The sequence below is a fragment of the Argopecten irradians genome, chromosome 10, assembly GCF_041381155.1.
Source record: "Argopecten irradians isolate NY chromosome 10, Ai_NY, whole genome shotgun sequence".
NCBI lineage: Eukaryota > Metazoa > Mollusca > Bivalvia > Pectinida > Pectinidae > Argopecten > Argopecten irradians.
The window spans coordinates 17,917,752-17,941,238 of record NC_091143.1 but is presented as its reverse complement, the minus strand read 5'-3'; the positions used below and the strand labels follow the sequence as shown (position 1 = coordinate 17,941,238).

The window sequence follows — 23,487 nt, the reverse complement described above, 5'->3', positions numbered from 1 at the left end:
TCCTTAATTTAACTTAAAATTTCTCATAGGAAAGCATTACAGATGTTCAGGAAGGCTCCTTAGCTTAAAGAGTATTTCCTTAATTTCTACAGTGCTTTCCTATGGGGGATTTTAAGTTCATGAATTCCTTAAAGTTAAGGAATGTTCATGTAAACTGGACCCAGAACTTCAACCTACGACATAATTGTTGAATAATTATTAACAGTCAATGTGATTAAAACCGCCCCCCCCCCCCCTGGATGGTTTGTGTGTCTTTGTAATAGTTAGGAATATCACCATCGAATTTACTATCAGTCTTTTTATCTTTCCTGGACAATGGCATAGCAAAATAACGGACTAATCACAGGCCTCACCTGCAGTGACCCTCTCGCCCCTGTAAGGTAGGCATTGGGGTCTGTAAGACTTGCCGAGAAACAACATAGTTTCTAGTATCCTAACATGGGAACATTTTAACAAGAATACATACATGCAAATACTTTCACGATGGTTGCACAGTACAAATAAAGACAGAATGTGAAAGCGGCTCTCTAAGCGAGACACAATATAAGCGAAAATAGCCATGTTTCGATATTGTTGACCTAATGTACTGGCGATAGGGATTTGTCTTGGTTGTTATTAAAGTTGTTGATGTTTTGCTTTTCCTGTTGTCATGGTTGTCGTTAGAAGAAATAGAGAACAGAGAAAACATTTTGTAAAATAAGTTTTTATTCTCTTCATGTATTCATTCATCTCGCATACATAGACAAAAAGTCAAAAACTGTTAAAATATAAACATGTTAGAAAGGCATCAGTGTTTTAATTACATAAATTACGTTGTTCTTTTCATAATCAGTTTGTTACATATTCTGATTGAACACGGTTACAGAAAAATATACTCCTTTTGATTGAACATAGCATGATCTCGGTTCTAATGTTTTCCAATGAATGTAACACATATATTTTAAAAGATTAATAACTCCATAGAATTATACATTTAGGTTATTATCGAGGGACAAAGGATGAATCATACAACTCTGAAAGCAAGAACGCGAAGATTGAAAACCACTATAAAATTTGATATAAAACATAGATATCACACAGGGTCAAAGATGAAATAAGTAATAATGTGCTAATAAACGATTGCATCAGTAGTTATATTCAAGTTAAAAAAAACACACTTATATTTATACTGTAATATGACGATAGGTACATTTTGTACCTTCATTATGCTGATGAATTTTAATTTAAGGAAAAATTATGTTTACTATGATAAACAATAATTCTACGTTACAAGATATTTAAGCTTCCTAAATTGTGTTTTCAATTGGTATTATTTCACTCAGCGCATGTAATGCATCGGCATTGCATACTATTCTGTTCCATAATATAAGTACAGTGTACTAGGTTGTAGACGGAGAATATGGTTTGATATCTATACCTGTAAAGATTTCATATTGCCAGAAGGTGAGGGAGATATAAAAACCAGACCGGTGACCCGAGACCATTTTACCTGTGTTATCATATATACATATGTAGAAATGGATTTGTCACAGTCTCTCAAAGATAATCAATGCGAGGGTTTCGAGATCCCAAATCGACGTGGGTAAAGTACAATTAACCGTTGACTAGGCCTACCATCCGGTGATTATTACGTCATCATTTAAAGCTGGGACTAATCAACGGTAAATCGTCTATCTAGAAACTCCGTATTGGAGCCGCTAATACATATTTTAGTATGTCAAATAGCATTACTTATATATGATTGTTTCTAAAATAAACTTGGAGAGATTATGGATATGATAATTCTAAAATAGGACTTGGAGAATGAAATTATAAATCAGGCAACTAATATATCGTGCTAAACTGAGATCGTATTTCCTTAACGAACGACCAATCAATGTTAATAAACGTATAAAGAACACAAAAAAAAGTTTCTGGAGCGAAAGTTAAGCTACAATACTGAATTCTACAAAAACTTAGACATGCATTTATTCAAAAACCTTTATTTTATTCTATATATGATAATACAGCTTCTCTACATTTGATCTTTCATTCTACGTCAATTAAACATCCATTCATTACAACAATATAATTTGCCATCTTCTTTACATCCACTAATAATCATTCAGACGCTTCAATCATAACAGTCATCTTTCACACAATTACACTTGGATCCTACACTTCCGTATACACTTGTACACATTCTTCTCTACAGCCTGTAACGGAAGCCAGCGTTAAATTACAACCATACTACATCTACTAACTATTTACAAGTAGCGGGTAAATCTATATAATACGAGGGCGATCACAAACAAAGGTCAAAGGGCAATTGAGCTAAATAATGATGTCGTTCTGTCCTGTGACGCTATCAACAGAGTTACTCGTCAAATGTTCTGTATTAAGCCAACAATCTGTAATTATAATTTTCTCTGGAAATATAACTTTAAACTGGCGTAAAAGGTCAGTTGTGTGTATTTCAATACCAAAGAACGTCACTCACCGAAGCAAATTTTCATTCAATTCGTATTTCAAAAAAACAAAAATCCTTTTAACGCACTTTTCTCGAGTCGAACGTTGAGTCAGTTTCTTAAACGACAATTGGCGTAATCAAAGTCTGAAACGTTAAGACTCCAAATCAAACAAAAAGTCAATCTCTCCCAGAGTTCATTTGGGCACAAAGATGTTTTGAATGTGGGGATCGCAATGAATCCTGGATTAGATTGCCAAATATAGAAGGCACTTCTCTTTACATCAACCAATGAAAAGCAGCGTTACAAAAGGCCACGTCATCGGATGATAATGCAAATGTTCAAACCAAAGAAAATGCTCGTTGCAGGCAAGATTATTTTTTAAAATAACAGGGAAAATACTATTATTTTTATCATATACATATTTCTGACCTAAATATAAATGTACGCAAACATATCTACGTAAGCATTTCAACATAGTTAGCTTTATTGAAGCTGATACAATGACACGGATAAATTTGCAGCATTGACGTGCATTCCGGAATGTGAAATGTTCATTGCATAAGATTCCGGAAAAGTGATCTTCCTTCTAACTGATATTCGAAATTATACGTTTGTATATATATATTTTATTTTATTTTAATAGTTTAACAATACTTTACAGAACGTTTGCCTTTGTATACAGTTTTGGCTCACTTTTCAATCAATTACTTGAAGTGGACGGACATAAGAAGAGTATTAAAGATTAGGAAAATGAGTAGCTTTTTCAACAGTAATATTTTTGCGGATGCTGCTGAAATCCAACAGGGCGACATTCTTACCTCGACGTTGTTTTTTTATATTACAGAAAATTCAATTTTACTGGACCAAAGCTGTATGTCATATTAATAGACTCTCGCAATAAAATAAGTATATTTATTGTGTACAAGGATTTGTTTAATCATCATGATATCAATTTCATAAGAGTGGCGACTCGAATTTCCATTTAAATATCTGCCCTATACCGTTCATGTGACATGTTTTAAAATGACTCTGTGTGAAGAAGATTAAACAAAAGAGCTAAATTAAATTTTAAAAAGTTCTCTTGACACATTTGAGAAAGGTTGGATTTTATAAATACTTAATTTAAAACTAGATTTAACAGCGTAAGACGGCTCACAAAAAGAATACTATGGTAACAAATATTAGTATAACTGGCGTCAATGTTGCTCTCAGTGATGTTGACGAATTGGGATCTTTCAACGGAGAATCTGAAAATAAAAGAAACAACATTCTTATATAGATGATATGAAAACGCTTAGAAATGGCTACAAAAAGAGAATCATGATCGTATTCACCGAAACATTCATTTCAGAACCGAATGAAATGCAATAATAGACTAACCATCAAGCAGCTCAATATTATCAAAGTACATCGACAAGTACCCCTAGGTATATTTGTTTCAATATACACGTACCTCTCGACATGAGGCAACTTATCATTGGTTCAATAGATTGAACGAGACCAGTAAGCACGTAGGGGTCCCCGAGTCCGATCAGTAGCGGAGGCAGTGATTTGATTTATATAAAATAATTTGCTGTGTTCCAGCAGAGACTTTGGTAGTAGTATCTAATTATCTTGTTACAGAAACATACAATGAACTAAAAAGTATTTTCTACAAAATATAATGATACCATCAATCATAAATGTTATAAAAAACAAGTGGGTAATCAAAGCTAATAAGTAAATAGGTAAGTTTTCTGATATCTTAAAGATAATTTTAATAATTTAAAGAATTCGTTTGAATGGTTCAGTAATTGATCTGTATCTATACCTGTTCCTTGGTTGTTGGATTTTGGAGTTGTCGCCTTTATCTCCTCTGCCGGATTATGTACATTATCTTCTTTCATCGTCGTTGTCGGTTCTGTTGTTGTCGTCGTCGTTGGTTTAGGGGTCGTTGGTGACATCGTCGTCGTTGTCGTTGGCGCCTCTGTCGGTGGGTCCGTCACCACGATTTCTGTTATTTCTGTTAAATAAGATATTTGACGATTTATGGACATTGTAACTTAGAAGTAAAATGAATATGGAAGCAACCGTTTTGCTAAAACATCTCCATCGCTGTCTTTATCCATTAATAGCATAGATGCAAAACGAGAACCTTGCCTGACACGGAATATGCTGATGTAATTTTTCACTATTTTGTCTCCTGTTTTAATTAAACATGATACTAAGACAAGGACACCTGCTATAACATCGCATTTTGTGTATAAAGTATTAAGGGAGTCTAAGTGCATCATGTATAAAGGCCACTGATTCTTCTATTGCATGAACCCTTAATGACCTTGATGAAGGTAGACCAATACGCATAGTGACTGGCACATAACACAAAATACACATGTATTTGTTAACATTTGTTAACTATAATTAGACATTTTACTGCAGGGTAGAAGTAAGTAGCTTGATTTTGGCAATACTATTGCGATGCACTTTGCCCTATCATAAGATCTATGCATGTAAACCTTGAGATTTGCAAACCGATTTGGTTGAGAATAAAACATTTGAACGTCTTCTTGGTTCATAATTATGAAAAGTACCGCATACGGTATATAACTTTAAACATTATAATCATGCACTACGATGACAGATTTGTTTTGGTGAAAAACCGAGGTTGGATAATTAAGTCTACCATACTTACGGACTGAGCTTGAACTGCTATTTGCCGAGTTGACTGCCTCACACAGATAGATGCCGAAATCTTCCGAAGTGATACTGTCTATTCGTAGCGCCATTATCCAGGTGCTTTCGTCCACCTCTAAGATGTCGACATCTGAGTTTTCTGATGAGTCCTCTTTTCGCCATAACATCTGTGGCTGAGGGTGACCCCGCACTGTACAGTTGATTGTGACCATCTCTCCTACTTTATACTGGTATTCTTGTGGCAATACAGATACCGTAGGTGGGTCTAAAAGCAAAACAAGGCGAGAATATAATGTGCGGGCTGCGTCTAAAGCAAAATTGTGGGTATGCGTATCTTTTTCATTTTTTTTTTCTGTAAAATTATAAAAAGTAAATCCCATAACATATTTCTTTTAAAAGAAAAGTGATATTTCCCCAAAAAATTACAATCTCTCCAAGGAAAACTTACAAGGAAATACTTGACAAAATGCAATATACATACATACATACATACAGTATGTCCGATACGTTTTACTGCTTGTTTGCATTATTATTGTTTTTGATTGTTTTGTGATAATTTTTATTGTTTTATGATAATATGACTTTTTTCTACTTTATCAAAAAAATGAAACTGCTATGAAGTTAATGCTGGTGTCCACAACATGAGATACTCACATTCGACGTCTATCTGTATAGAGAGTGTGTCGGAACCGAGCGGGTTTTCAGCAAAACATGTGTACATGCCGGCATCACTGCCTTGTATATTGGTAAGAGTAACAGTTCCTGGTCCAATCTCTGTAAACAAATAATGGAATCATTACTTTTATTATCGTAACATGATGACCTAAGTGACTATGGGTTGCTTTTCATATGCACCATTGTATAATTTTCCATTCTGCAAAAGGTTGGTACAAAGAATAAAAAGCGCAGTTTTTTAGGCTCCAGTCAATCATCGCCAATGACACCAGTAACTGAAACAGTGCCGACGCTTAGGTATGTTGTATGTTTTATTTTAATAGCATATCGATATCATATAGAATTGCGTGTGAATGCAATTTTCCAAACCTTATGGGTATTTATAGGAGAATCGTAGCAAATATGCAGCACTATGTTTATTTGTTTGTTTGATTAATTTAACAGCCATGGTCATAAGGACGAACTCCCATGAATGCGGCGTGTTGCGTGTATGAAGTGCACTCTCCATGGGTAAATAAACGACAGTGTGATTTGCAGCTGTAACCTAAACACCTTGTTTGTTATATCACAAACCTGTCTGTCCGTCGTCTTTACTCCACGTCACTGATGGTAATGGTGTTCCGGAGGCGAAACATTCTAAATCTACTTCCGTACCTTCTCGAACTATCATATTACGGCTGGACTGATCTATAATCACTTCGGGAGCGCCTGGAGAAAGTAAGAAAAAACAGTTTATACAGCATACGTTCTCTTACTATGACATGTACATAATACTTGCAGACCAATGATGCAAACAGTTCATCACGTGTGTTTGTTGTCTCCATTGCGAACTAAGCTATGTATATAACTAAAACTAGAAAAACTGTCTGTCCGACATCTTTATGCACTGTAAAAGGTAAATTTACGCCACAATTTTAAAATAAGAAGCCGTATAAAACAGACCTAAAGCAAAGACCGTGATGTTATGCTCAGCCGTGCCGTGTGCATTTTCCGCCTCGCATGTGTAGACCCGATAGTCCATGCGGTCTATATTCCGGATAAGGAGGGCGGAAGTGACGACACCGTCAAGTGGCTCCACGTAGTTTGTAACTTTAAATTTCCAGCTGTCCGCTATCCGCTGACCATTGATGTACCATTTCATGTCCGGAGTTGGACTGCCCTCTGCTGTACACTCCAGAGTAGAGTCCCGCCCAATGTACTGACCCATATTTCTCATCATTGTTTCTATCTCTGGGGCATCTAATAATTATAAAAAAATATATTTATCAAACTTCACTTTATCTTCTTTTAGAATGATTTCCATATTAATGCCAGATTTTTAACATTGATTATTTTGAATAAAGAAACATCAAAATTATAGGAATCTGTAAATATTTTTATATAAAAACAACGACAGATTACTATTACTATTACTAACACAAACATTCGTGTCATCAAGTTTATCAACTAAGATTTGTCCTTTCTAGTTTTAATGTACTATGATCTCTATTACGTACATAGCACGTCCACGGTGATGTTCTTTGAGGCGCTCGGTTCGATACCATTTGAAGCATGACATATGTACTCGCCGGCGGAATGACGAGTTATTTGAGGAATGTTGAGAATGTTGCCAGTGTGTTGTAATCCTGAAAATATAACAAACATAAAATAAATAATCACAAAGATATAAGAATAAAAACAGGATGAGAAATAGAACAATGATCACAAATCTATGATGAATATGAGAACCAAGGAGAAAACAGTCAGGGCTAGCTTCCCGAGATGTAGGATACCAAGACGGTATTATGATGCTTCTTAAATAGCAAATATCGTTTCAAACTTTTAATTCTAAATATGACAAAATAGATAATGATATATGTGCGATCGTTTTATGTTCTGTTTGATCAGTTACAGCAATCAAAGAATAAAGGAGGGGTATCATTTTGTCCGTTTTACGGCCACTCAGTGATAAGCAAAATGCTTTGCATGACGATACCATAGGATCCTCTACATTGTGTATGCGATTCAGAACATCCGAATGTTTCCGGGCTCAACGTTATTTCATGGGTAAAGATCAAAGAATGATTATCGTTTGTTTTATTAAATTAACGTCCTTATCCCAGGGCTATGTAAGGACGGCCTCCCATGTATGAGGTGTGGTGAACATTTTTAAATCCTCATTAAATATTAGGAATTAAATTTTTGCATTTTTTTCTGCCAACAAATCACGGGTTTGTGCATTTTAGTTCAGAAAACAGATGAAAAATGAAAAAAGTGATATTGCATCCTAGGTTACATGGGTTGGGTGACAGGACACATTAGGTCATATTCTATGAATAGAATGATGTTATCTGTCGACTTAACATATTTGGTTTTTAAGATATTATTTTTGTTTTATGAGGGAATCTGCAAGTAGGATATTACAATTGTGTCTGCTGCGAAGAGTGCTGCCCTATTTCATCGTAAAAGGCGACTAAATCTGAGATTTTTATCTCGTAGCTATAGCAAAAAATATCATGTATTCAACATTTAGTGTATATTGTGAAAGTGTATTTATTTGAAAATTACTGTTACGGTTTGCAGTTAAAGAACAGTATTGCTACGAAAAAACGTATTTACATGTATAATAAATAAAAATATTGTAACTTGTTTTAAATATAGAAAAACCAGAAGATGTTTCGTTGTTACTATTTGTTGAATATGATATATTTTTTTCTTTTTTTTTTTCTGAACTGAAATTTATAAACCTATAACATGTAGGCAAAAAAAGCAAACAATGCTATCTCTACTCCGATATATAATTGGACTTAAATCAATAAAAAAAACGTAAAGCATCACCTTTTAATCTTTAGACCTCTATAAACTTACCATGAGCTCAGCTAAAACGGATGTTTGGAATAGCATACAATAAGCAGCTGAATGATCCTAATGTATCTTCATGCAAAAACATTTGATTATCGCTGAGTGGCCATAAAACGACCCAAATTGATACCCCTCCTTTCAGTTGGGGTTGAAAGCCAGAGTTCCATGAGAAAATACGACACAAACAACAGTCAGTTCTGGTGTGTTAATAAATATAGACATAATAACAACATTGGATGTCTCGGAGTACGGTAGATTATTTAAATTCATTTATTTTGTGAAAGGACTAGGTATGGTAAGGGTCATTTCTGGCCCCTAAATTCGCTATTTTTCAAAGTCTGTTATTTTAAGATGTGAATCTTGCATTTCAAATATTAACTACATACCTGACATATTTGATAGTGCTATTAGGTAATATAGCAGTTCTAGTTGCCATGGCAACCATTTATATTTATACATAAATTATGCAAAATGTAAATATTTCATCGAAATAGCCTTTTTTATGCAGATTTTCATCTGGTTAACATAGAGCGCATTCTAGAACAAACTTTATATTTCTCAAAATGATGTATTCTTTGTGTCTGCTAATTCCCTTAAAATATAAAGTTTGTTCTAGGTTGCGCTCTATTACTTTTAAAAGAAAAACTATCAAAAAAATATGCCAAAATTGACCAAATTTTCAAATTTGCATAATTTATGCAAAGTTACCATGGTTACATAGCAAAAACAAACTTTCTGTCAACAAAAATATCATAAAGTTTTTGTCAGGGGCATATTCAATATTTCAAACGCAGCAACTTAATTTCTAAATACTTAATTTGAAATTTGGTAGATTGAGGGGCCAAAAAGAGCCATTACCATATCTAGTCCTTTGTTGAGGCCACGTGACGTACGTGTATTCTTGTAAACGTTTCTACTTACTCTCTCGGGCTAGAGACTGGTGATCTGAACCGGTGACACGGCGGTACCACGTGATTTCCGGAGTGGGATTACCGCTAACGTGACATCTAAGTGTGACATCATCAAATTCAGAAACCGCCATATTGTTACTCGTCATCTGGTTGTCTATTGTAGGGGAAACTATAAAACAGATCACGTTGACATTTTAACTCCAGAGTTATAAATAAACATTAAAAATATAGTTTCTTGAATGAAAAAAGCAACAAAGCAAATGTTCACTGTACTGTTTAAGAGTTATGGGTAATGTATTGTCTTTTCTTTTTTAACCACGGTTATAATTATGAAATTTATTCCTCAAAATTGAATTATTCTTTAGTTGTTGTGAAGATGCAATGTGTATTTACAAAGCTTGAAGGTTAGCATAGAAGTAAGTGTGTCAAGAAGGACAACTCTTGATGATGTTGAACTGAAATGAATTGTAACGAGTTATCACTCCTTACCCAGAACAATAAGGCTCACTTCTTTTTCCAGGATAGGATACGAGGATACGACACATTTGTACACGCCCTCGTCCGTAGACTTGACGTTATTTATAACCAGTCCCCAATCCTTTTCGTATTCACGGGCTATGCTGTATCGGCTATCGGGCAGGATGATCCGATCGTCTAATGTAATGGCTACGTTATACTGAGACATCCACATCACCTGTTTGATGGGGAAACACAATTTAATATTGGTCCACATGCAACAAAGAATCTTGACAAAATCATACTTCATGGCCCAATTTCACGCGCATTCCTTTTATTTAAGGAATCCCTTAAAGTTATATGTGCCGTAACTGGGCGATATTTTTGACATGCCATGTTTTTAATCATTAATTTATAAAAACCATAAGGTTTGATGAATAAAGCTGTAAAAATCATTCAAATGACTTCAGATGACTTATAAAACGTTAGTTATAACACAGAAATTTTGTACCGTAAAATTGTTGTTTTTATGCCTTAAATATGAGCTGAAAATGATTTTAGAGTACATACAGTGAGACCAATTTGGCTTCATGGTCTCACCGTATGTACTTTAAAATCATTTTCAGCTCTTATTTGTACATGTAAAATTAAAACCTATGCATTGAAAGCACTGTAATTTTCAAAAAGTTGGTAATTTTTGGTGCTGAATAACATATTAAAAGCTCATCTTAATTCGTGAGTATGAAAAATACGGCACATATAACTTTAACTTAAACTGGTTGGACTAAATTTAATTAATAGTTGTAATATTGAAAATATATTGAATTGGACAGCATTTGGGTATACAACTTTTTCTGTTATTGGATTATTTGAATACTTCTATATGGAAGTTTTCGGCTGAATATATCACGGAAGTATTAACCAGTAACAAAGAATAGTCATCTAAACATAGAAAAGAAAGAATAAACCGTTTAATAACTTCGTATTCATGTCAAAGCTTACTGGTTTGAGAAGGGTTAGTGCTAAGTTTGTAATTATAGCCGATGTGCTCGCATGACAAAGACAATTTCTTGGTAACCTTACCATGTGTTTACCCCGCTTACCAATATACATTGTACTCGCATGACAAAAACAAGTTTCCTTATCTCGACTTTCCATGTGTTCGACTGTTAAAAGTTTCTTTGTAACCCTATCTAATATACTGTACTTGCCCTGTAATCACCCAACGCCTTCTTCACATGGCCGAACAAGCTGAGCCAACTCATCGCCGAAAGTAGATATTATTCCTTTAGTCGCCTTTTACAAGTCTTACTGGTAAAGCTAGATTATTAATTATTACTAGTAATACTCATCACCTGTACACGAAGTTATAGAAAGGTACACTTGTATCAGTTTGCCTGTCTGGACTGGCCGTCTGTCTGTCCGGAGTGACTGTCTGTTTGTCTGCCTGTCTAGACTGATCGTCCGTTTGTCTTGTCTGTCTGTCCGGGCTGATCGTATGTTTGTCTGTATGTCCGGATTGACCGTCTGTTTGTCTGCCTGTCCGGACTGACCGTCTGTTTGTCTGCCTGTCCGGATTGACCGTCTGTCTGTCTGCCTTTCCGGACTGACCGTCTGTATGTCCCGACTGATCATCTGTCTATTTCTCAATAGGATAAATTTGACAGTTCATCCTAAACTACTGGATCTGTTTCAACGGAACCTGGATCAATGTTGGGGACCACTTGTAGAGACTCTCGAGGGCCATTCGGTAGGGCGTTAGAATTGAACCTGCTGCTCCTATTGCATGATCGTAAAAGGCGACTAAATTTATGATTTTATCTTTTCTACTCTTCCCAACTAAATTTCTTTTTCCTAACGTCTTCCTTTACATCGTTTTACTTTTGGCCTTCTGTTGAGCGACCACTCAAACAAACAAATGATTCTCCCAGTTCTAGGTAAACTTACCCGTGTGGTTCCAAGATTCTGGATACTACATGGAAGCGTCACGGAGAAACCTCTCTTAGCTGTGATTTTGATTGGAGTGGTGTCGAGGACTGGCCGGGCTGGTGTAAAGAAAAGTCAAAGATAAGTCAGAGTACGCATCTTATTGTTTTTTTTTATAGTATTCGCCAAAAGTATAACATGTGTGTGCTGATGCTGTAAGAAAAGCTGTAATCACGTTGTAGTGTGAGAAAAAATAAAGTTAAACTCGTCAGTTATGATAAGTGATATCCTTAACAGTCAATGGATTGTAGAATATGTAATTCCATACACTTCATGCATCTTCATATCATGAGAACAAGCATATATACGATTAAATAAAAACTTGCCATCTTGTATTAGACTAGATAATACATTACAGAAATAAGTTTGGAGATATATTACATTTACATTACTTTTGATACAATCTAACTGTATTTAATACTGAGCAAATTTATGAAACTATCGTAATTATTATGTATTTGTGGTAATGTTAATAGAATGACTGAAACCATGCTTAAATCCAACAAGAGGCCCATTGTTTCTTTTCTGAAAGAATGTTAATATTAACCTCTAAGTCCCCTATTGGGCCCCACCCCTCCTGCCCCCAGGGGGTCAGAGCCAAAGTTCTGTTCTCCTTCTCCCAAGGATGTTTATGGCCAAATTTGGTCACAATCCAAGCAAAACTCTAGGACAAGTAGCGATTTATAGAATTTACCTTTATTTCCCGTATTGGGCCACACCCGTCCTGCCTCCGGGGGGCCAGAGCCAAAATTTATACAAGTTCTGTTCCCCTTCCCCCAAGGATGTTTGTGGCCAAATTTGGTTACATTCCATGCAGAAATCTATGACTAGTAGCAATTTAAATGATTTACCTCTATTTCCTCTATTGGGCCCACCTCTCCTGCCCCCAGGGTGTCAGAGCAAAAATTTATACAAGTTCTGTTCCCCTTCCACACAGGGTGTTTGTGGCCAAATTTGGTTACAATACGTGCAGATCTCTATGACAAGTAGCGATTTAAAGGATTTACCTCTATTTCCCCTATTGGGCCCCGCCACTCCTGTCCCCGGGGATCAGAGCCAAAATTTATACAAGTTCTGTTTCCCTTCCCCCAAGGATGTTTGTGGCCAAATTTGGTCACAATACGTGCAGAACTCTATGACTAGAAGCGATTTAAAGGATTTACCTCTATTTCCCCTATTGGGCCCCGCCCCTCCTCCCCCCGGGGGGTCAGAGCCAAAATTTATACAAGTTCTGTTTCCCTTCCCCAAAGGATGTTTGTGGCCAAATTTAGTTTACAATCCATGCAGAACTCTAGGACAAGTAGCGATTAATAGAATTTACCTCTATTTTCCTTATTGGGCCCCCGCCCCTCCTGCCCCCGGGGGACCAGAGCCAAAATTTATACAAGTTCTGATCCCCTTCCCCAAGGATGTTTGTGGCCAAATTTGGTTACATTCCATTCAGAACTCTATGACTAGTAGCAATTTAAAGAATTTACCTCTATTTCCCCTATTGAGCCCCGCCCCTCCTGCCCCCGGGGGGTCAGAGCCAAAATTTATACAAGTTATGTTCCGCTTCCAAAAAGGATGTTTGTGGCCAAATTTGGTTACAATTCATGTAGAACTCTATGACTAGTAGCGATTTAAAGATTTACCTCTATTTCCCCTATTGGGCCCCGCCCCTCCTGCCCCCGGGGGACCAGAGCCAAAATTTATACGAGTTTTGATCCCCTTCCCCCAAGGATGTTTGTGGCCAAATTTGGTAACATTCCATTCAGAACTCTATGACTAGTAGCGATTTAAAGGATTTACCTCTATTTCCCCTATTGGGCCCCGCCCCTCCTGCCCCCAGGGGGTCAGAGCCAAAATTTATACAAGTTCTGTTCTCCCTTCCCCCAAGGATGTTTGTGGCTAATTTTGGTTACAATCTATGCAGAACTCTAGGACAAGTAGCGATTTAATGAATTTACCTCTATTTTCCCTATTAGGCCCCGCCTCTCCTGCCCCCAGGGGGTCAGAGCCAAAATTTATACAAGTTTGTTCCCCCTCCCCCAAGAATATTTGTGGCTAATTTTGGTTACAATCCATGCAGAACTCTAGGACAAGTAGCGATTTAAAGAATTTACCTCTATTTCCCCTATTTGGCCCCGCCCCTCCTGCCCCTGGGGGATCAGAGCCAAAATTTATACAAGTTCTGTTTCCCATCCCCCAAGGATGTTTGTGGCTAATTTTGGTTACAATCCATGCAGAACTCTAGGACAAATAGCGATTTAAAGAATTTACCTCTATTTCCCCTATTGGGCCCCGCCCCTCCTGCCCCGGGGGGGGGGGGGGGGGGGGGGGGGCAGAGCCAAAATTTATACAAGTTATGTTCCGCTTCCAAAAAGGATGTTTGTGGCCAAATTTGGTTACAATTCATGTAGAACTCTATGACAAGAAGCGATTTAAAGGATTTACTTCTATTTCCCCTATTGGGCCCCGCCCCTCCTCCTGCCCCCGGGGGACAGAGCCAAAATTTATACAAGTTCTGATCCCATTCCCCCAAGGATGTTTGTGGCCAAATTTGGTAACATTCCATTCAGAACTCTAGGACAAGTAGCGATTTAAAGAATTTACCTCTATTTCCCCTATTTGGCCCCGCCCCTCCTGCCCCTGGGGGATCAGAGCCAAAATTTATACAAGTTCTGTTTCCCATCCCCCAAGGATGTTTGTGGCTAATTTTGGTTACAATCCATGCAGAACTCTAGGACAAATAGCGATTTAAAGAATTTACCTCTATTTCCCCTATTGGGCCCCGCCCCTCCTGCCCCGGGGGGGGGGGGGGGGGGGGGGGGGGGGGGGGGGGGGGGGGGGGGGGGGCAGAGCCAAAATTTATACAAGTTATGTTCCGCTTCCAAAAAGGATGTTTGTGGCCAAATTTGGTTACAATTCATGTAGAACTCTATGGCAAGAAGCGATTTAAAGGATTTACTTCTATTTCCCCTATTGGGCCCCGCCCCTCCTGCCCCCGGGGACCAGAGCCAAAATTTATACAAGTTCTGATTCCATTCCCCCAAGGATGTTTGTGGCCAAATTTGGTAACATTCCATTCAGAACTCTATGACTAGTAGCGATTTAAAGGATTTACCTCTATTTCCCCTATTGGGCCCCGCCCCTCCTGCCCCCAGGGGGTCAGAGCCAAAATTTATACAAGTTCTGTTCCCCTTCCCCCAAGGATGATTGTGGCTAATTTTGGTTACAATCTATGCAGAACTCTAGGACAAGTAGCGATTTAATGAATTTTCCTCTATTTTCCCTATTGGGCCCCGCCCCTCCTGCCCCGGGGGGTTAGAGCCAAAATTTATACAAGTTCAGTTTCCCCTCCCCTAAGGATGCTTGTGGTCAAATTTGGTTACAATCCATGCAGAACTCTATGACTAGTAGCGATTTAAAGGAAATGTTGACGGACGGATGGACGGACGGACGACGGACGCCGCGCCATGACATAAGCTCACCGGCCCTTCGGGCCAGGTGAGCTAAAAATGTAAACAATCCTATTACAAGAATTCATTGACACGTATATATAAACAAATCGGTAACAATCCGATGATTAAGTGGCGTTATAGACCCCAGAAGTGACCCATGTCATTAAAAACAAGGGCAACAACTCTTTTAATTCTAGTCCGTGTAATAGGACAGCAAAACATTAAAACACAACCATTTCTGTAACGCTATGAACATGTAGTAATATTCGTCTGTAAGTTATCATTGCCTGCCAACAGTGTTCGCCATTATAAGTTAGGCCCTGATCGTGGTCACGTGGATGCCCATGTAATATTATTTATATTTACATATTTTTACTTTTAGAAACAAAGAATTTATTCCCACGACCTCCATTTTCCAAACGTTGGAGTTCTTCAAGGTGGCGTAATATGGTCATCATTTTTTCTTGTTATTAACATTCGTTTAAATTTGTTAAAAACAACTACCATGTTATATAGAAATAAGGATATTTGATTTGGCCAATACCGGAAATGATAATTTTAGATTTTGCCAGGACGGTATACAGTCGACCGCAACAAAGAGCCATATACATTGCAAATGGATGGTAATCAATTAACTTTACTCGGAAAACCCTAATAGACTGTCTATACATATAATTTGTTTTTATATGTTTTAGAGTTTGGTCCTAATAAATCATTCTGTATGACTGTATGCATCTTATATCAACATATACATGTATGTGTATTGTGGTTTTAAGTTCTTTCATGAGTGTGACACGAAAAATGTAAACAGTGATCAGAAAATGATAATCATGTTGGGGGACATATTGTTTTTGCTCCGTTTCTCTTCTTATTAATTTTTCATTCTTATTTCTTCCACTTTCTTCCACCGCACGGGTTTCCGCAGCTTTTCTCAGAAACTACTAGGCCGATTATCACGAAACTTCACTTACATGCTCATTAGGGTGTGGGATTGTGCTTAAAGGTTTTTTTCCCAATCAGAAGTCCAAGATGGCCGCCAGAGCTCATTTCCGGTTTTGAGATTTTGGAGTTGGATTTCGATGAAAGTTAGCATATAGTGGTTATTTGGGACACCGAATAACATAGCAGCATTTTCGAAAAGTCATGGTTACCTAATGGGGGCCTCTGATTGGTTGAAATTTACATTTTGTCCGATTAAGCTGAAAATGAGTACACGGGGGTTAAAGGGTATACCGAATAACTTTTTAACGTTTTCGAAAAGTTCAGTTGCCAGTGTAACGAAAAAAAGGTCTCTGATTGGTCGAAATTTAGATGTTGTCAGAATAAGCTGAAAATTGGTACATTGGGGTTTTGAGGTATACTTATCAACATGGATTCAGTTTTGAAAAGCTGTGCTTTCATGGTTACCTAATGGAGGCATCAGGATGCGACACATTTCATGATGACTACCAAATTAATTTCATCTAAGGCTGCCTCAATTTAGGTACGTATTGCTATTGATTTAATAAAGGATCCTCAATACTTACTTTATATGTCATTATTTTACGTTGTATCTATATGTCTTCATTTTGCAAGGCTGTGGTTCATCGCGGTCATGCTTTTAAGTTGTTCACTTCAATGATAATTAGCAAGAAGATTCTTTATTACTATTTGAAGAGAGTATTACCCATGTTCTAACTGATGAAACTCTTGAGAGAGGTAAGTGCCGACAGTATACGGTTAAAGATTACATGGCTGCTGGATTAGAGAAAGAGACATTAATATAATTGTATAGGTTTTCTATGTAGCCTATCAAGTGTAATAACTATAGCAAATAGGTAAGGAGGATGAGCAAAAGAAGGAAGAGCAAGAAGAGTATAATAACTATAGCAAATAGGTAGGGAGGATGAGCAAAAGAAGGAAGTGCAAGAAGAGTGTAATAACTATAGCAAATAGGTAGGAGGATGAGCAAAAGAAGGAAGTGCAAGAAGAGTGTAATAACTATAGCAAATAGGTAGAGAGGATGAGCAAAAGAAGGAAACAGCAATCCTCCATAATATTATAATACGTGTGTTAATGTTTTGCGTCATATCTATAGCATGGGTAAGATAAGGACATCCTTACTTTAGACAATTTCAAATTGAGATCCGTACAGGGGTGACAGAACAGTGGCAAGTTTGTTTGTTTGTTTTGATTAATTAACGTCCTATTAACAGCTATGGTCATGTAAGGACGGCCTCCCATGTATGCGGTGTGTTGCGTGTATGCCGTGCGATGTGCGTGTTTTGGGAGACTGCGGTATATTCGTGTTGTGTCTTCTTGTATACTGGAACTATTGCCCTTTTTATAGTGCTATATCACTGAAGCATGCCGCCGAAGACACCAAGCAACACACACCCCCACCCGGTCACATTATACTGACAACGGGCGAACCAGTCGTCCCACTCCCCGTTTGCTGAGCGCTAAGCAGGAGCAGAAACTACCACTTTTATAGACTTTGGTGTGTCTCGGCAAGGGGACAGAACCCAGAGCCTTCCTCACAGGGGCGAACGCTCAACGCAAGGCCAAAAGTGAGGCGGTGCCAAGGAAGGCATTAGGAAAGATAAAGTCAGTTAGGAAGAAAAGAAAAGATAAGATCCTAAATTTAGTCGCCTTTTACGATCATGCAATAGGGGCAGCAGGTACAATTCTAACGTCCTACCTGCAGGGCTACAGTGGCAAGTAAATGATGGGTAAACAAATTGTTAGAAAAAATGTTATAAATCATAATGCATAAAAAATCATCCTTTCTTCTCCATTCGAGTACAAAATGTAGTCGGTACGTGTAATGTGTAGGCCTATGTCTGAACATATTTCTATCAAACTGAGGTACGTATACACATGTGTATGCACTGAACATATCCCTATCGAACCCAGTCACTGTACTTGTACAGAGTAGTATTGAGTATTTATAGCAGCAGGAAACACATACCTGACATGCATCTATAATACAGAACGAGTTATTATTATGTATACAATGTAAACCATATAATTATACCCTGATATCGTGAATGTGTATTCATACTCTAGTCTGAAAATCCGATATTGTAAAGACACGTGCTTGTGACAAATACTGTACAAAATGTGATTAATCTGTAAAATATTAGCAGGAATTTAAACAATGTATTTTCCGATACATTACTTATCAACCTATAAAAATATAGCCCCTGTACTGTACTGTTTGACTTTAACTATATTTTATTGTAAGCACAAAAGAATCAGACACAATTTATTTCGTCTTTTAAAAAAGCCATCTCCAAACATTATGATACAATTAACACATTCATGATGTATTAGACACGAATATAGATTAAGCCATTCAATACATTTTACTTTATTATACTGTTGATTCTTTTTTTGCAATTCTTATCAGTATAGTATTGTAATAGAAGGTGTGGGTTTAGTTCTTAGAATAATATAAAGAGAAAAAGTTGAAACTTGTGTGGTAAAACTCTTATAAATACGACACCGATACCTCAAGGGTACCTTGCCATACTCACGTGCAGTACATTTGGGGCCATGTGTTAAACGTCAGAGCGCGTGTCTGACATTCAAGGGAGGTAATCGATATTTAATTGATGTTGTCCTCTAAATGATTGCACTGATCTATGGTATAGCACACTGATCAAATTTCACAACATAAACACTAATTGGTAGTGTCAGCATGTTCCAGGAGTACTTATAGTGTCAGCTGTGGAATTGGTATATGTGACATAATCTTACTTAGTGTTGTGTAATATTCAGATCACAAGCAATATGAAAAACGTGACATGTTATTGGATATACATCGATGTGTAATTTGATCAAATTTCCACACGGCTCCTGCAAATGAAACTTGTCGAATTGTGTTTACATTTGTAATATATTGATGTTGTTGTACTTGTAGAATATCTAAGCTCGAAGATTCCATTGTCTTATGGAAGTCAGAAATGAAAGTAGAATGCATTAAAACAAATATGTCACTAACTGACATGTCGAGAACAGAATTTTGTTTAGTTTGTTTGTTTTTTGTTTGCTAGTTTGTTTGTTTTTTTGTTTGCTAGTTTGTTTGTTTTTTTGTTTGCTAGTTTGTTTGTTTTTTGTTTGCTAGTTTGTTTGTTTTTTGTTTGCTAGTTTGTTTGTTTTTTGTTTGCTAGTTTGTTTGTTTTTTGTTTGCTAGTTTGTTTGTTTTTTTGTTTGCTAGTTTGTTTGTTTTTTTGTTTGCTAGTTTGTTTGTTTTTTGTTTGCTAGTTTGTTTGTTTTTTTGTTTGCTAGTTTGTTTGTTTTTTGTTTGCTAGTTTGTTTGTTTTTTGTTTGCTAGTTTGTTTGTTTTTTGTTTGCTAGTTTGTTTGTTTTTTGTTTGCTAGTTTGTTTGTTTTTTGTTTGCTAGTTTGTTTGTGTTTCTTAATGTTCTGTTCTACCTTATCAGGTAGATTTCCATCCTGGATACTCCAGGGGTTCCGATCACTTACGATCTCTACACCCCTGGACTATCTCATCGTAAAACTGGAGGCAACAGAATAGAACAGGTAACTTAGTCATTTGATGTACATCAAAAGAGCCGTATAACGGTACACTGTGGTTGACTCTGTGGCTTTGATGTTAGGCGTCGCTCTCTCTGTAGTCTTCAAATGAAATATTTGCTAGCCCGTGATTGGTCAAATGTTTTCCGCTGAGCTGCCTTCAATTTCACTATGAGATAGTCCAGGGGTGTAGAGATCGTAAGTGATCGGAAGCCCTGTTCTACCTTATCAGGTAGATTTCATGAGAGACATTATATTGTTCTAACATTCATTGAAAACCATTTGTGTCTGCCATATTCCATGTCATTTCTAATTCATGAATTCGTAGCAGTCGTGACAACAAATCCAAGCACTTGACAAATACAAATGTTTACAGAAGATTACAACTAATTCAATAATGTTTATTCGAACCATTTACATAAACGTATCTGGTCCCTTTTTGTTTTGCTTCTTTATCTCTGTATTTGCATCAATTTTACAAAAAAAGAAAGAAATACTAACATAATCGCCCTACAGATAATTTTACCGTTTGTCGTTTGCAATGTCGTTTTCATCAAAGGATGAAATAACGGCATTAACTGACTAAATGAGTCGGCAAGTTCCATTGGTATACTATACTACAATGGTATCTAGGTCACCCTATTGGGGAAATGGATCGACGTTAATTAGTGTCAATTACAGCCAATTAATATGTACTCATTTACATATACGACTCTGTCAGTGAGACCAATACATACGAGAAGGTTTCCTGTACCAATGGGTGTATACATCACCATTGATATCATACAGAATGTAAATGTGTCTCTAACACAGGGACCTGACACTATCTTATTGGTCTAATGTCTCTTTTGTGTCATACACACTTCATTGCAATGTGTATGAATGCATCAGTAACTTGATGATTCATTGCACTATTCGCGAAACTTCCTCTCCACGAATATGCTTTGAAATTGAAATCGGGAAATTTAGTAAAAAGGAAAGAAAGTTAACAGTCAGATACACACATAACCTTTGAGAATGGTAAAACTAACAAAATATATAAAAAATCTAAATTTTCGTTTAATTTGCAAGCGAATTTTCGTTACATGTGTTATTAAAGTATTTTCCATATTGTCAGTTTGAATGTCCATTTTAAGTATAACTATATTACGAATAAAAATTCTTCCAAAAATGTGTATTAAATATAACATTGATATGGAAGGTATTTCTGTCTGAGTAATCATTCGTTAATGTCAAACCATTGGGATACACATTATATAACTGTATGATCATAATCTTGGGTTACCAAATTGAATTTCTTTAACGCTTCCGTATATTTGCAACGTTTATTTCTGTCAATCAAAATAGTCTAATATTAGTAAGCCTTGCAAAACGCTTTTTAACCAACTAAAATACATTTTTATTTGCTGATACAGGAAGTACCCACGGCGACCACCTGGACCATTATCAAGGGAACTGACCGGTCATTAAGACTCCCCGCCGGACAGTTGTAACTGACCCATGTCCTGACATGGCCTTTTACTGGCCCTAATGCGAAAATCGTCGACACTTACTAAATGGTAAGTATTTTTTGATGAGGTTGATGACCATGTGCGCTCCTTTTCAAAACCAGAATACCTAACCATCATCTACGTCTATAGATTTGCTCAAGGTGCCGTTTTATATCCAGTTGATTTTTTTATATTGCTAACTTAATAATAGAATAAAGTTTTAAATCCTACTGTATACATGTATGTACTTTTTCAATTTGTCGAATTGTCAAGTAGCTTTAACACATGTGAACACATGTTCCTCAGGCAACCTTCAAATCGACATGGAATCAAAGAATTTTCGATGTTATTACAATATGTAGTAAATGTGAGTGGAATTCATGAAAACTAAAACAAAATATCACTTTACAGATCTAGAGAGCAGAACAAACAAAAAACTATGGGTCGGTTAATCTAACTTATAGAAATTTGACATCTTGACCGAATTAATATTGGTTTTACCACTGACTGAGTCAGAAAATATCCTAACCGAGATAAGGAATTTTACTGTATATCGAAAAGTAACATTATGTAAACTATCCCCCTCACTCCGTGTCCATACCCCTGACTGTTCTGTGACTAGGCAGCCGCATTTTTAAACTTTATTTCTAACCAATTATAAGATTTAAACTTGCTACATGCGTGAGAAAGCATTGCAAGTATGGCATAACTCTATGATGTTTTATAGAGACCGTTATTCGCCACCAACCGGGCACCTTGGGAAAATCCGAAAAAATCAAGCGTCCCAGCGTCCCAGATGTCAACTGTGCACATTGGAATTCTTATATGCAATACGTTGTAACGAACACCAGATGTTCCGGAATTAATGGCAGTCTTTTCTTAGATCAGTTAAAACTTGTGTATGGTATGCTTTGAGTTGAAAGATTATGTTCCTTTGAGACGTCCGGAATGTAGAGCGGTATATATTCGACATGTATGGATAATACAGTAAATATCACCAGTCTTAGGGCATGTCAGAATGACAATTTGTTGCTGCATTCCTACTAGTTATCGAGGCTATGGACATGCCAGCTACAATTTTTATAGCTTTACCAGGGTACTATGTCTAGAACAGAGCTTTCCTATGCTTTACAAAAGAAATAGGGTTTCTCTAGTTTACTTTGCTATATTGCCATACATTTTCATTTAAACCTAGCCATAGTATCATTCAATCTTCCCATATGTTCAACAGTGTCCAAAACACCTTGCCATATTGTCACCAATGTTCAATAAATCCTTGCCATATTGTTAACTATTTCCATTTAAATCTTGCCATATAATCGTCAATTTCCAATAAAACCCTTGCCACATTGTTACCAATGTCCGATAAGACATTGCCATATTTTCAACAATACCCAATTAACCTTGCCATATTATCACCGATTTCAAATAAAACCTTATCATATTGCCAATACCCTGTGAAACATTGCATAATTGCTGTTGTATTTTAGTAAAAACTGAATCGAAATCTAATGTTGCCTACTAAAGTTTTGGCCACCAATATCCAGTGAAACATTCCATTGTAGCCACAATTGTCCATATAAACATGTTATATTTCCACCTCTGCTTAGTTAGACCTTAGCCATGCTACACTGTATATTACCACTTGATATCCTCAAATCACGTTGAAATACATTGAAATGCGTCGTTTTAACATTATCATATTCCAAATAGTTTACTTTTCTTAAGGCGCTGGCAATGAGAGCATGTGTATTATTCTGTATACGGTGAACCAGGCAGGTTGCTTCCTTTCAGAAATGTAAGGCATAGCTGGACGATTTGTCCGCAAGCTTTTGAAATATGCAACCACATGCTAATCAAGAATGAATTTCTGTTCTTCGAGGTCAAGCACGAGTCAGTGTTATCCTGACACCATGGTTACACACACCTTTACCACATCAATGGTACCGGGATCACGAAAGATTGTAAACTATATGAATTTATGAGACCAAATCTTGTGAATGATACAATCCAAACTTGTTTGTGTAATTTTAAGAAGAAAT

The 23,487-nt window shown here is 36.7% G+C and overlaps 1 protein-coding gene across 1 annotated transcript in view; it reads right to left on the bottom strand.

The window, feature by feature from the left end:
• Window positions 1-1,800: 1,800 nt before the first annotated feature.
• Window positions 1,801-23,487, bottom strand: part of LOC138333299 (hemicentin-1-like) — a 69,276-nt gene continuing 47,589 nt past the window's right edge. The window contains exons 9-18 of the mRNA XM_069281587.1: window positions 11,954-12,051; window positions 10,040-10,244; window positions 9,561-9,719; window positions 7,295-7,423; window positions 6,741-7,037; window positions 6,372-6,506; window positions 5,778-5,897; window positions 5,122-5,388; window positions 4,261-4,452; window positions 1,801-3,697 (exon numbers count right to left, since the gene is read on the bottom strand). Coding sequence (XP_069137688.1) covers window positions 3,603-3,697; window positions 4,261-4,452; window positions 5,122-5,388; window positions 5,778-5,897; window positions 6,372-6,506; window positions 6,741-7,037; window positions 7,295-7,423; window positions 9,561-9,719; window positions 10,040-10,244; window positions 11,954-12,051 — 1,697 coding nt within the window. The 3' untranslated portion in view covers window positions 1,801-3,602. The remainder of the gene's footprint in view (window positions 3,698-4,260; window positions 4,453-5,121; window positions 5,389-5,777; window positions 5,898-6,371; window positions 6,507-6,740; window positions 7,038-7,294; window positions 7,424-9,560; window positions 9,720-10,039; window positions 10,245-11,953; window positions 12,052-23,487) is intronic.